Genomic DNA, 13527 nt, shown 5'->3' with positions numbered 1-13527 from the left:
CGTATAACGATTACTATGTGTTACTGCTTGCTCCTGCTGGTCTCTACATGCCTCTACATGCATCTACATGCCCCTGTTGTCCCTTGCTGACCGCTGCTGACCACTCCTCATACTTCCGACAACGTATAACGATTACTATGTGTTACTGCTTGCTTCTGCTGGTCTCTACATGCCTCTACGTGCATCTACATGCCCCTGTTGTCCCTTGCTGACCCCTGCTGCCCCCTGCTGACCACTGCTGACCACTCCTCATACTTCCGACAACGTATAACGATTACTATGTGTTACTGCTTGCTCCTGCTGGTCTCTACATGCCTCTACGTGCATCTACATGCCCCTGTTGTCCCTTGCTGCCCCCTGCTGCCCCCTGCTGACCACTGCTGACCAACGCTGACCTTTGTTAATAACTTCTGATATGATGTATATGTATAATGCCTTGTATAATGTAAATCTATGGCAATAAATGTTATAATTTCAAAGAATTCTATGTCTTCTCGTCATTCTTACCTTTCTTTACCTCTCCAAAGCATTCCCATAGTTATTAAGATACCTGCCACCTCTTCCCATATAAAACGATACTTATTCATTTATTCGCTCGAAAAATTTCTAAGTTCCTCGAAAAGATTTGAGGGGGGTCCCGTTTAAATTTTTCGTCAAAAAGTCCTGAAACAATTGGAATGTCCTGAAACAGCTGGAAAGCCTGAAACAACCTTTGGGAAGTCCTGAAACAGCTGGAAAGCCTGAAACAACCTTTGGGAAGTCCTGAAACAACTTTGGAAGTCCTGAAACAGCTGGAAAGTCCTGAAACAACTTTGGGATGTCCTGAAACAGCTGGAAAGCCTGAAACAACCTTTGGGACGTCCTGAAACAGCTGGAAAGTCCTGAAACAACTTTTGTAAATCCCTGAAACAACTTTGGGAAGTCCTGAAACAGCTGGAAAGTCCTGAAACAACGTTTGGGAAGTCCTGAAACAACTTTTGGAAGGTCCTGGAACAGCTGGAAAGTCCTGAAACAGCTGGGAAGTCCTGAAACAACTTTTGGGAAGTCCTGAAACAACTTTGGAGGTCCTGAAACAGCTGGAAAGTCCTGAAACAACTTTTGGAAGGTCCTGAAACAGCTGGAAAGTCCTGAAACAGCTGGGAAGTCCTGGAATTTCTTGGAAACGCCGAAAATTCTTGGAAACTCTGAATTTTTAGCAAAGTTCTGAGTTTCAGGACTTCCTAGTGGGTTCAGGGAAACCAGGGAGTTGCAGGGAGTCTTATAACTAAGGTAATGACTTGGAGATGGAAGGAAAGGTAAAAAATGATGAGAACACATAGAATTCTTTGTAATTATATCATTTATTGCCATAGATTTACATTATACAATGTTTTAATACATATATATCATGGGAGAAGTTGTTAACAAGGGTCAGCAGTGGTCAGCAGGGGTCAGTAGGGGTCAGTAGGGGCCAGTAGGGGCCAGTAGGGGCCAGTAGGGGCCAGTAGGGGCCAGTAGGGGCCAGCAGGGGTCATTAGGGATCAGCAGGGGACAGCAGAGGCATGTAGAGGCATGTAGAGACCAGCAGGGGCAAGCAGTAACACATGGTAATCGTTATACGTTGTCAGAAGTATCAGGAGTGGTCAGCAGCGGTCATCAAAGGCGAGCGGAGGCAGGCAGAGGCCAGCAGACACCAGCAAGGGCATGTAAAGACATGTAGAAGTATGTAGAGGCATGTAGAGGCCAGCAGGAGCAAGCAGTAACACGTAGTAATTGTTATACCTTGTCAGAAGTATTAGGAGTGGTCAGCAGCGGTCAGCAGAGGCCAGCGGAGGTCAGCGGGGGCCAGTGGATGCCAGCAGTGGCAAGCAGTGGCAAGCAGAGACCAGCAGGGGCAATTAGTAGCAAGTTGTAATCGTCATACGTTGTTAGAAGTATGAGGAACGGTCAGCAGCGGTCAGGAAAGGCCGGCGGAGGCAGGCAGAATTCAGTAGTAATCGTTATACGTCGTCAGAAATATAAGCGGAGGTTAGGAGAGGCCAACAGAGGCTGGGCAGTCGAGACTTGGAATCGTATGCCGTCGACGTGAGGTCGAATGTTAGTTGTTCAAGTGCCAGAAGGCGAATGAGCCTTCCGCTCTCGATTCCCACGAGACGGTCCGAAATTACTTCGGGCATCTTCGGAGAATCGAGAGAGAGGGCATGCGTCAGTTTGCCTTTGTCGACTGTCCGAAACTCTGCGAGCTCGCGTACGCGTGATCTGGCATAGTGTGAGAAAGTGGAACGAGGTGTCCGCGGTGCACCCGGGGCTCCGTCTGGCATGTCTGCCTTGCACGTGTTTTCGATCGAAACCGAGGGAATACAGTGAAACATTTACTTTCTGTAAAACAATGTCATAATTGTTGCAGTTACAATCACCGAGACGCAATGGCACCTAGAAGTACTTTCTAAATTACATAGATACTTTAAACGCTATTATTATCTCTACCCTCGTTGCGTTCTTGTTCGGCATATTTTATAAGGTAACCGTTTTGTAATAACATAATGTTTACAGGGAACAGATTTCGCGATCGTCCACCTGTCAGCGAAGAAATATTAAGAAAACATGGCAAAGGCGAGGGAATTGATTTGAGAAAGAAAACATCTAGGATACAGAGCCAAGTGATAAGACGGAAGTTAAAGACCAAAGAGAATGTTATAAATCGTACTGTGGAGGAAACTGCACGTGCAGAAGTGCTTTTAACGGGAGATTACGGTTGTTTGGAAGCCGATCCCGGAGAAGTAACAACGCGTTTCAAGCAGAAACAAATTGCAGATAGTGTGGACATAACCAGTGCAGCCAAGCACTTTACACTGAACTTAGAATTCGGTCCTTACTCTATAAGATATACCAGAAACGGTAGACACTTGGTTCTCGGTGGAAGGAAAGGACATGTAGCTGCTTTGGATTGGGTGACAAAAAGATTGGCATGTGAAATGAATGTAATGGAATCGGTCCATGATGTGGCATGGCTGCATCTAGAAACAATGTTTGCCGTTGCACAGAAAGACTGGGTGTATATATACGACAACCAAGGGATTGAAATCCATTGTTTGAAAGCTATGAATAAAATTAATAAGCTGGAGTTCTTACCTTATCACTTTCTGCTTACCAGTGCATCTAGGGATGGTTATTTGGCCTGGCTGGATGTCTCTATAGGGAAATTTGTAACATCTTACAATACTAAATCAGGAAACATAGCAGTGAGTATAAAAATATTTAATGTTCTCTTACAAGGAATAAAATAATTGCTTGTTGGGCAGGTAATGACTCAAAATCCAAGTAATGCTTTATTATGCACGGGTAGTGCGCAAGGTGTAGTCTCTATGTGGTCTCCAAATAGCAGAGAACCATTAGCAAAAATGTTATGCCACACTCAAGCCATAACTGCTTGTGCTGTCCATCCGTATGGAACTTACATGGCAACTAGCTGCCCAGCTAGGTTTGTGAAGGTGTGGGATATCAGGCAGTTGGCAGGCCCTGTGCACAATTATCGTACAAATTCCCCTGTTCAACACTTATCTTACAGCCAGTGTGGTCAGTTGGCGATGTCCATGGGGAATTTGGTAGAAATTTATCGGTAAATGACGCTTTGTACGACTCGAGTTACACGGGAATCGGCTGTAGTTTCGATGAATTTTAATTCTTGTTGATTAGACCCGGCGCGGATGAAATGAAACCATACTTGAGGCACAAGGCTGACTGGACTGTAACGAGTATGCAGTTTTGTCCATACGAGGATGTCTTGGGTATTGGTACAACAAGAGGAGTATCGTCTCTCTTGGTACCCGGAAGCGGGGAAGCTAACTACGACGCTCTGGAAAGCAATCCGTTCCAGACTAAGAGCCAGAGACGCGAGAACGAGGTGAAGGCTCTGCTAGACAAAATTCAGCCGGAATTAATTACTTTGGACCCGGTTGCCATAGTAGAAGTAGATGTTCCTACTTTGAGAGACAGAATCGAGGCGCAGAAGAAACTTATCGTGAGTATCAGTTGAAGTTAAATTATTCTGACTATTGGTATTGTATAATGCAATTGTAATCTATTTGCAGCACGTTAAGCCAAAAGATATAGACTTTAAACCGCGTAGAACGAAAGCCAAAGGAAAGGGAGGCACTGCCAAAGTAATTAAAACTAAACAGATTCTCAAGGATTTAAGTCGAAGGGTAAATATCAATAAATTGCGATTATACGCAGAATGGAAATATTAAAAATTAATTGTTTCAGGAAACCTTCGAGAATGTACGCCAGACAGGCATACGGCCAGATGAGAAGAAACAGGAAGAACCTAAAAGAGATTATGGAGTGTTAAACAGATTTGTATCGAAGTCTACTAAAAGTACAGCTAGATAGTAAAATAAAATTCAAAACTGTATAATTATTTTAAATTTAAGGAGGATCGTTTCATTGTGTATATTTGACTATAAATTGTAACTCGAATAATTGCAAATAAACTTTTTTTAAGAAACAATATAGTGTTTGTTGATTTGGTACCGCATAAAGTTTCTATGTAAAATGAATAATTTATTTTTAAAGATTGTTCATAAATGCTGTATATATCGATACAAAGATTACGGGGACAATCATGCGATACGTGCTATAAAATAAAAACATGTTCAACGTTGAATAATATATTATATATATATGCATCTAGTTAAAGTAGCGAGGTCTTTAATAAAACAAGTATCGTATCTCACGTTTTTGCTCCTATAATTTAATAAGTCCTATATTAAAAATTGAATAATTTATGGAATTGTAATTAATTTTGGAAAAGGGTTCGAGTGAATTCGATATAATCCAATGCTCCCGTGATCGGTCGTTCTGTCTTCGGGTCTACGTAGGGTTTCATGCGGGCGACGCAGTAATCGGCCATCTCCTTCGTAAGGTTCTAAAAATTAACGACACGATGTCAATAAATATTTAAAGAACTATTTAAAAATATATACTCACAGCGTATAGTTCCTCTTTCGTAACGTATGGCCGATCAGCGGCAGTGATGGCGCGGAAAGCGTTTTCTATTTCTTCGGAACTCTGCACGTTTTCGGTCTCCTTGCTGATCATGAATGCCATGTACTCTTGCAACGATACGTAACCATCTCTATTTGGATCAACGATATCTAAAACGAATAAACGAAGTTTAGAATTCTCAGCGATTATCCTTTACACTTTGATCCACGAACTTCAATTGGAGACTAAATGGGATGACAAACCTAGAATGTTTTCGAATTCCGGGTCAGGCTGACCCTCCTCCACCATCGGTAGATCGTACCCAAGCGCTCTTAAACACGATTTGAACTCTTGGTGATTAAGACGCCCGCTCTTGTCTTTGTCGAAGTGTTTGAACATCATGGAGAACTCTTTCAGCGCATCCTCGGAAACACCTGACTGGTTACGCGCCTGTATCTGCTGTTCCAAGTTGTGCTGCATACGCATTCCCAGCTGATCCAACTGATCCCACTGTTGCGCCAATCCCACGGTACTGTGTTCCGTGTAACGATTATCTAGAATTAAATGCTCCTCCAAAATCGCGCCCAGATCTTCGATCTTCTTCAAGTCTTGGCGACGCGCACGAACCTCTTGAGTTTTCCTCTGAAGAAGAAATACATGAGAGTAGAATCTAATTTCTAGAAGTACCAATAATGACATAACGTAAGGTTTAGTTAGCCTTACCTTTGTAGCTTCCAGTTGCTGTTCCAACGACCCTGACCCTTCCATCATAGATGTCCTGTGACCATGAAAAAATAGTTAGAAACATAAGACGATCAACAAGATCAAAGTAACTAAACTAATTTATACAAGTTCGAAGCTATCATATACCTTGTCTCTGCCAACCACTGATGGAATGCGTTAGCGTGCTTGGCAAACTCTTTACGCAGTTTGTCGTTCTCTTCTTGTCGTTGTGCCTCCTTCGCGAGTTCCACGTCTCGTTCTTTGATTATTTTCTGCAAATTACGCCACGTGTCCTCCAACGCCTCCATCGTGAACCAAGTGTACGGGTTGGGGCCTACGTTGAAGCTCTTGATCTGTCTGTCCAGAGCCGCGAGAGCGTCAAAGTCCGCCTCAGCCGAGGACAAGCTAGCTTGGAATTGCGCGTGAGCCTCTCTGAGCGCTCTGATCTCCTCGATACTGTTGCAACGAACCGGATCGGTCAGATCCTCCTCCGCGTTCTCGAACCACGAATTGAAAGCGGACGCCTTCTTGGCGAACGTCAGGTACAGTTCCTCGATCTGCCTGAACTGGTCCTGCATCCTCAGCAAACGTTGCTTCCTCGCGTCGGAGTCGGCGAGAAGCTTCTGCCATCTTGCGATCACGTCCGCGTGACGTTTCTGAATACTGGGTGTCTGATTGTGTCCGGAATCAACCAGCATCTCTTTCAGTGACGTGATATTCTGAATTCCCTCGTGCTCGAACGCGTGGAGACCCGCGTCGAAGGTCTCCTGCTTGGTGAGCAGCGTCTGAACGGTGGACAAGTCTCGTCCAAACTCCTCAGAGCGCACGTGGGTCTCCTTGTCGGCGATCCACGACTCGACCACGTCCGCTTTCCACATGAACTGCAGGTAGGCGGAATTGTCGTTGAGCCTGATCTTCCTTCTGCCGGCCAGGGCGCCAAGTTGTTCCAGTTTGTTGCGCAGCTGGGCGCATCTCTGACCAATGGCGTCCGCGCGGTGGTTGCCAGCTTTGATCAGAGCCTCGCCGGCCTCGCAGATGTCCTTGCAACGGTCCCCGTGCACCGCGAAATCGGTCTCGAACGCGTCGTGCTTCTTCAGCAAGCCTTGCACCGCGGCCATAGTGTCCCCATAGTCCTCCACCGAGAGCAACTGTTGCTTCTCCGTGATCCATGCCTCCTCTTCCTCGACCTTGGCCAGGAACTGCTGATACGTGAGCGACTCGTCCAGCTTCTGGCCTCTGTTAGCGGCCAGCTGCTTGAGCTCCGCCCACGCCTGGTTAAGCAACTTCAGACGTTGCTCGATTTCAGGTACGCTGAAGTTCGACACATCCATCAGCTTCTCCCCGGCCTCTTGGACCGCCTGTATGGCAGGCTCGTGGCTACCCAACTCCGCCTCCAGCCTCTTGTGCTTCTTCTTCAGGTTCTGAACGCCGGTCAGATCGCGACCGTAATCGTCCGAGCCGACCAACAGCTTCTTCTCCTTGATCCACGACTCTTCATCTGCTATGTCCCTGAAGAACTGATGCAGCGTGTTCGCCTCGTTCAGCCTTGCCTGTCTGTGAGCTGCCAGGTTGATGATCCTCTCGTAACGTTCGTTGATGCTCTGTCGTTTCTCTTGGATGCCAGCCGCGTCGAATTGCCCGCTCTCGATCAGAGAGTCCGCCTGCGCGTTCATGTCCTTGATCCTATCATCGTGCGCCTGGATATCGGCCTGCACCAACTGATGCTTCTTCATCAGGTTCTGCACAGAGGCCAGGTCCTTGCCCGCGTCCTCGGAAGTGAGCAAGCTTTCCACCTCGCCCAACCAAAAGTCCAGATCCTTCACCGCGGCTATGTAGGTGCGTTGCTTGTTCGCCTCCTTGAGCTTCATCGATTTCTCGGTGGTCTTCTGCGTGAGGTACTCCCACTGGTCGGCGATCGACGCCAGCCTCTTCTGAACAGCGTCCTCAGAACCGGCGCATTGATGTTTCTCTATCAAATTACCTCCCATTGCTAACACCGACTGAATCCTATCAGCGTTCGCTGCCAGCTCTGCCTCGAACGCTTGGTGTTTCTGGTGCTTGGACTGTATGTTCGCCGGGTCCTTGTAGTTCTCCTCGGTGGCCAGCTGGAGTTTCTCGGCGATCCAGTTCTCCATCTCGTCGGCGTCGCGAGAGAATTGCTGGAGGGTCTGGGACTCGCCCAGCTTGGAACGTTTCTCGATGAGGGCATCCTTGAGATGCTTCCAGCGGTCCAGCACCTGACAACGCCTCTCGTCGATCGGTTTAGCGGCGTAGTGCTCTGCTGCTATGAGCTGGTCAGCCAGCGTCTGCAACGTGGCGATCTTCTCCTCGTGGGCGTTGATCGCTTTGTCGAAGTCCTCGTGCTTCTTGATGAGAGCCTCTACGTTGTCGCTGCTGTCCACGGTGTCAGCGCTGCTGAGGAACGCCTCGCGAGCGCTCATCCAATTCTCAGCTTGCTCGCAGTCTCTGCAGAACAGTTGCAGCTCCAGATTCTGGTCGAGTTGCATGCGTCGTTGCACCCACGCTTTCTCCAGCTCCTGTCTAGCCTCCGCCATGGACTCGAGCTTCTCCTGAATCTCAACGCTAGCGTAATGACTGGACTGCAGCAGCTGTTGCCCGAACAGCTCGAACGCTTGGAAGGTGCCAGCTCTGGCGTCGATCTCCATTCGATGCTCCTGCAACAGAACAGCGAGACTTCAACGCACCATTTCGAGTACCTTTATATAAATTCACACGCATGATGTTGCATACGTATCAATCCACTCGACCATAGACACTACGATAAGCGGTAGAAAAAGGCAGCGATTACACTATAAGAAGCATTGAAAATATAATACGTATAAAATGTTCAAAAGGTGTTAATAGGCGGTGTCTTCGTTACAAAACATCGACCTGCCAAATCTCTCCTCTCTTCCATGAAACAAAAGGTTCACCAACAACAACAACAAAAATTATACCAAGTGATTAATCGTAAGAATACGTATTTCGTTTCATGCTCAAACACTTTCCGATACCTCCTGGAGTACGCCGTATCGCGCGTCTATCTCTGCTCTGTGATTCTATAATTCAAATTACTCGTGAACGACCGGTGTGACCATTGGACGATTATCAGTAATAAAGATCAACTGAAGTACTGCTCGAGACCCACCTGATGACGTTCGAGCAAAGCTTCCGCGCCGGTGACGTCGGAAGCCAGCTCCTCCGAAGCAACTAGACCCATCATTGAATTGATCCAAGCCATCAGGTCCCGATAATCGCTGAGGAATCGTTGCAAGTCGTAGGAGTCTAGCAACTTCTCCTTTCTGCTGTTTGCTTTTGCCGTCAACTGAGTCCACTCTTCGTTGATCTCTTTCTGCTTGGCGTACGTCTGCTCGGCGGTCTCCGGATGCGACTGCATCAGTCGATTGGCGGTTTCGTCCAGCTGCTTTATCTTGTCCCCGAGGGCGGCCAAGTCCCTCTCGAGACCCTCGTGCTTGCGCTGCAGGGCCTGCACGCTGCGCAGATCCTTCCCAAGGTCGTCGTTGTTCAGAGCCGCGTCCTTCTCGCGGATCCAATCCTTGGTCTCGTCTACGTCACGGTGGAACCGCTGAACCTCGTGAGCTGAGCCTAGCTGATTAGCCCTTTCGGCGGTGAGAGTCTGCAGACTGGTCCATTTCTCGTTCAGGTCCTGTATCTGCGTCTGGATCTTGAGGGCAGCCTCCGTCTGTCCCAGGCTCATCAACTGCACGGCGATCTCGTTCATCTCCGCCAGCCGTACCTCGTTGGCCTTCAGATCAGCCTGGAAGTCGTCGAACTTCTTCTGCATCACCTCCACCTGTTCCAGGTCCTCGCCAACGTCCTGAACCTGAGCGTGATTCTCCTTGTCCTTGATCCAGGTGGCCAGCTCTGCAGCCTCTCTCACCAGCACATAAGCCTTGGCTGTTTCGTTGAGCTTGTTCTGTCGTTCGCGAGCCAGTCTCAGAAGATCGTCGTACTGACCCTCGATCTGCGACTGTCTGGCAGCTATGGAGCTCTGCTCCCTGGCCAGGTTCTGCTGAGACGCGCTGAGGCCAGCTTCAGGCTCCACACGCTTCACGTAGGCGGCTGGAACGAAACCCTGACGGTCGTTCACCTCCACCTTCCACCAGTCCTTGTTGTTGGAGTTCAGGAGCGTGAGCGTGTCGCCCTTCTTCATGGACACCTCGCGCGGTGACTTTTCCGTGTAATCGTACAGAGCTACTACGCATTCCTTGCCGGTGATGTCGATGGTAGGCGTCTCTTGCTGGCGACAGGAGGCAGCCTGGTCCCTGAGCGCGGCTATAGTGCTAGCAAACGCCTCCAGGTCGCTGACCAACGCCTCGTGTTTCTTCAACAGAGCCTCCGAGCTGTCCTCGTCCTTGCCATAATCTGCGTTCATCACGATCGGTCTCTTCTCCTTCATCCATGACTCCGCCTCGTTCGCGTCCGCGAAGTACTGATGCGCCTGGAGGGAATCGTCCAGGTCATTCTTGCGCTGACGAGCCTTCTCCTTCAGCTGTCCCCAGTGCTCGTCCAACGCGGCCAAACGTTGACTGATCTCCTCAGCGGCGAAGTGGTTCTCCTCCAACATGGTGGCTCCCGCCTGGCAGACAGCAGCCACCCGGGGCTCGTGGTTGTTTATCTCCGCCAGGACCGCCTGGTGTTTCTTCTGCAGGTTCTGCACGCCGATCAGGTCACGGCCACGGTTGGTGGACGCAGCCACCGGCTCCTTCTCGCGGATCCAGGCCTCCTCGTCCTCAATGTCCCTGAACAGCTGCTGCACCTGCAGGGAGTCGAGGAGCCGTTGCTTCCGGATGCTCATCGGTCGTTGGAGGGCGGCGTACCTAGAGTGCAGCTGGTCCTGCTTCACTTTGATGTTGTTCGCGTCGAAGTGGCCCGACTTGACGAACTGCTCCGCGGCTTGGGTGATGCCCTCGATCCGGTCCGAGTGGGACGCGACGTCAGCCTCGAGGAGGGCGTGCTTCTTCTGCAGGTTCTGCACGCTGGTCAGATCTTTGCCGTAGTCTTCAGACATCAACTGTCCCTCGACCTCCGACAGCCACAGTTCAATGTCCTCGACGGTACGATTGAACTGCTGTTGCTGAGAGGCTTCTTGCAGCTTTGCACCCTTCTTCTCGGTGGCGTGGGTGAGGCAATCCCACAGCCTCATGATCTCATCTGTACGAGTACGAATTCGATCGCTGGCGTAGTGGTCGCTCTCTATCAGCTCCCGACCGGTCGCCACCATCTCCTCCATGCGAGTTCTATTTGCATTCAATTCTTGCTCGAAGTTCTGGTGCTTCTGCACCTTGCCGTTCAGATTGGTGGGATCCAAGTAGCTGTCGTCGGTGGCGAATTTCAATTTCTCGTTCACCCAGCCCTTCGTCTCGTCGCAGTCGCGCTCGAACTGCTGCAATTTGTATGCGTCTTCCAAACGACGTCTTCTCTGTGCAGACTTCTCCAGAAGCACGGCGCGCCTCTCCAACAGGAACTGACGTCTCTGAGCCACGTCGTCCGCCGCGTAATGTTCACCCTCGATCAGTTTCCCGGCGAACTCGTCCAGCACGTTGATCTTCTCCTCTTGGGCAGCCAGAGACTTGTCGAAGTCCTCGTGCTTCTTGATGAGAGCTTCCACGCTGTCGAGCGAGTCCCCTAGGTCCTCGTTCGCCAAGAACGCTTCTTGTTTGGCCATCCACGCGTCCGCCTGTTCCGTGTCTCGATAGAACAGCTGCAAGTCCATGCACTGTTCGTACAAGATCCTTCTCTTCTCCCAGAGACTCAGGAGAGACTGTTTGTCCTCCGCGAGGGAATTCAACTTTCGAGCCACCTCCTCCGCGGCGTAGTGTTTCTTTTCCAGGAGTTTGTTGCCAGCCAAGGTGGTCGAGTCGAAGCTGTCCGCCCTGGCGTCGATTTCCCCCTTGTGTTCCTGATGCCTCTCAACTAAGGCCTCCGCGCCGGCTACGTCCTTAGCCAATTCGTCCGCCGATATAATCGCGCGCATATCGTTCATCCACGAGACCAGGTCTCTATAGTCGGCTAAGAATCTGTGCAAATAGTAAGACTCGTCGAGCTTCAGGCGTCGTTCCTTTGCCTTTGCCGTTAAACTCTCCCACGATTGCAAGATCTCCGCGCGTTTCGCTTGAATCTGTTTCGAATGGTCTGCCTGGTGAATAGCTGCCAGACGATCCGCCTCGGCTCCCAGGGTGTACACCTTATCCTCCAGAGCCGCCAAGTCCCGTTCTATGCCCTCGTGTTTCCTCTGTAACGTTTGCACGCTCGCGAGATCGCGTCCAAAGTCGTCCGAGGAGAGAACGACGTCCTTCTCGGCGATCCAAGCCATCGTTTCGTCCGCGTCCCGGTTAAATCTCTGGATCTCGTGGGCGCCAAACAGTTTCTCCTGCCTCAAAACAGCAAGCTGTTTCAATCTCTGCCAGGACTCGTTGAGTTCCTCTTTTCTGCGCAAAATAGTATCGCGCTCCGGGTGCCCGTCCAAGAGAAGCTTGTATGCTAGCTCGTTCACTTCGGTCACTCTGTATTCCTGGCTGGCCATGTCCTTCTGAAACTCGTCGAACTTCCTCTGGAGTACTTCTACGTGTTCCAGGTCGTGTCCGAATTCGTCGGTCGTTACGAACGCTTCTTTGTCATGGATCCAGAACATTACTTCGTCGCAGTGTCTGATAAATTGTACAAGAACCAAGGCTTGTTGAAGTTTGAGACCCTTATCGGCCAATCTAGCCAGCAACAACTCCCACAGACGATGCAGGTCCTCTACAAAAATCATGGTAACCTTAAGTTTTTATTAAAAAATTAAATAGAAAAAAAAACCAGGTTGTCCCCCGGATGGTATTTACCCAATCTTTTACGAATGACATCACTAGCAAAATGATGCTGTGCAATCATTTCTGAGCCGGTGTTGTCAAGCGACACTATGGCATTGGAATGGGCGGCGACTTCAGCTTCGAATGCCTGATGTTTCTGTATTTTCGCTTGAAGATTCGTCGGGTCCTTGTAGCTTTCGTCCGAGGCAGCTTGCAATTTCTCGTAGATCCATCCTTCGAGTTCGTCCGCATCTCGCTTAAAATACTACGAACCAACGGATTTCGTTAAAACAGATACCGGCTACACGAATCGTAAGAACGATTAGAAAAAACTATACCTGAAAGCGACGGGAGTCCTCGAGTTTGTCTCTCTTGTTACGCGCTTCCGCTTTGAAATTAGCATACCGACTCAGAACCTGTTCTCGCCTCTCCTGAATGTCCTCAGGATTTTCCAAGATTTTCACTTCCTTTGGCGTGATCTGATCCATCTTGAACGTTATTTACCGTTCGGCATTCGTGGAACAATCACTCCTCTCCAAAATGGCCACAGGGTGTGGCAAAGTCGATTATTTCTGTAAAACCAGCCGTTACAGCCTCGATGATACGTCTATTAAATTATCGCTAACAATTACCGATCTGTACAACCGCTGTTCCAATTATTTTCACTCGTAACGATGTAAAAACCAACGTACACCTTGCACAATTTTTTACAATCTGACACGCACAATGACAACTTTCGTTCGTCGTGGTTCAATAATGACTGCGGGATTATCTACGCCCATACGACGAATAGCGGGCCAATGAAACCTTTCCATCGGATCCGCGTACGCGATTGGCCGACTAATCTCACGGTAGGCCAATCCGGTCTCATCTTAGGACGCGGGCTTTATCAATCGTTTTTATATATAAGCATTACGTCACTGCAGTGTAATCACCTCTACAAGTACTTACTAAAAGTGGATGATACTTAAATACATCGTGACTAATTTTTATTTTAGTTTTTTTCATTATATACAAACCAATT

General features: G+C 48.9%; 2 protein-coding genes across 3 annotated transcripts; one reads left to right on the top strand and one right to left on the bottom strand.

The window, feature by feature from the left end:
- The first annotated feature begins 2286 nt into the window (after positions 1–2286).
- LOC122398366 (WD repeat-containing protein 46) lies at positions 2287–4485 on the top strand. The gene is made up of 6 exons (XM_043398149.1): positions 2287–2418; positions 2533–3221; positions 3282–3598; positions 3676–4000; positions 4071–4184; positions 4246–4485. The coding sequence occupies exons 1-6, from the start codon at positions 2406–2408 to the stop codon at positions 4369–4371; spliced, it is 1584 nt and encodes a 527-aa protein (XP_043254084.1). The 5' UTR covers positions 2287–2405; the 3' UTR covers positions 4372–4485.
- Positions 4486–4648: 163 nt separating this feature from the next.
- Positions 4649–13256, bottom strand: LOC122398330 (spectrin alpha chain). 2 transcript variants are annotated; one of them, XM_043398070.1, is made up of 10 exons: positions 13136–13256; positions 12842–13075; positions 12537–12768; positions 8837–12453; positions 8703–8747; positions 5836–8363; positions 5689–5743; positions 5229–5607; positions 4969–5135; positions 4649–4906 (listed from the first exon to the last, which is right to left on the bottom strand). In XM_043398070.1, the coding sequence occupies exons 2-10, from the start codon at positions 12989–12991 to the stop codon at positions 4778–4780; spliced, it is 7302 nt and encodes a 2433-aa protein (XP_043254005.1). In that variant the 5' UTR covers positions 12992–13075; positions 13136–13256; the 3' UTR covers positions 4649–4777. The 2 variants fall into 2 exon arrangements, with proteins under 2 accessions (XP_043254005.1, XP_043254006.1); XM_043398071.1 differs by lacking the exon at positions 8703–8747.
- Positions 13257–13527: the final 271 nt, after the last annotated feature.

This window comes from Colletes gigas, unplaced genomic scaffold (assembly GCF_013123115.1).
Source record: "Colletes gigas isolate AHSC1104 unplaced genomic scaffold, ASM1312311v1 Colletes_gigas_Sc00011, whole genome shotgun sequence".
Taxonomy (NCBI): Eukaryota; Metazoa; Arthropoda; class Insecta; order Hymenoptera; family Colletidae; genus Colletes; species Colletes gigas.
This window is presented reverse-complemented; position numbering and strand designations above follow the sequence as displayed.

What these genes read in the sequence shown, in the direction of transcription:
- LOC122398366 (XM_043398149.1), top strand. An exon ending in AGGCGCAGAAGAAACTTATC is followed by an intron (nt 4,001 to 4,070) that starts GTGAGTATCAGT and finishes ATCTATTTGCAG; the next exon opens with CACGTTAAGCCAAAAGATAT. An exon ending in TCAAGGATTTAAGTCGAAGG is followed by an intron (nt 4,185 to 4,245) that starts GTAAATATCAAT and finishes TAATTGTTTCAG; the next exon opens with GAAACCTTCGAGAATGTACG.
- LOC122398330 (XM_043398070.1), bottom strand. Translation starts at nt 12,991, where the DNA reads ATGGATCAGATCACGCCAAAGGAAGTGAAAATCTTGGAAAATCCTGAG. An exon ending in TGTCATTCGTAAAAGATTGG is followed by an intron (nt 12,454 to 12,536) that starts GTAAATACCATC and finishes TGATTTTTGTAG; the next exon opens with AGGACCTGCATCGTCTGTGG. An exon ending in CAGTGGTTGGCAGAGACAAG is followed by an intron (nt 5,744 to 5,835) that starts GTATATGATAGC and finishes TCATGGTCACAG; the next exon opens with GACATCTATGATGGAAGGGT.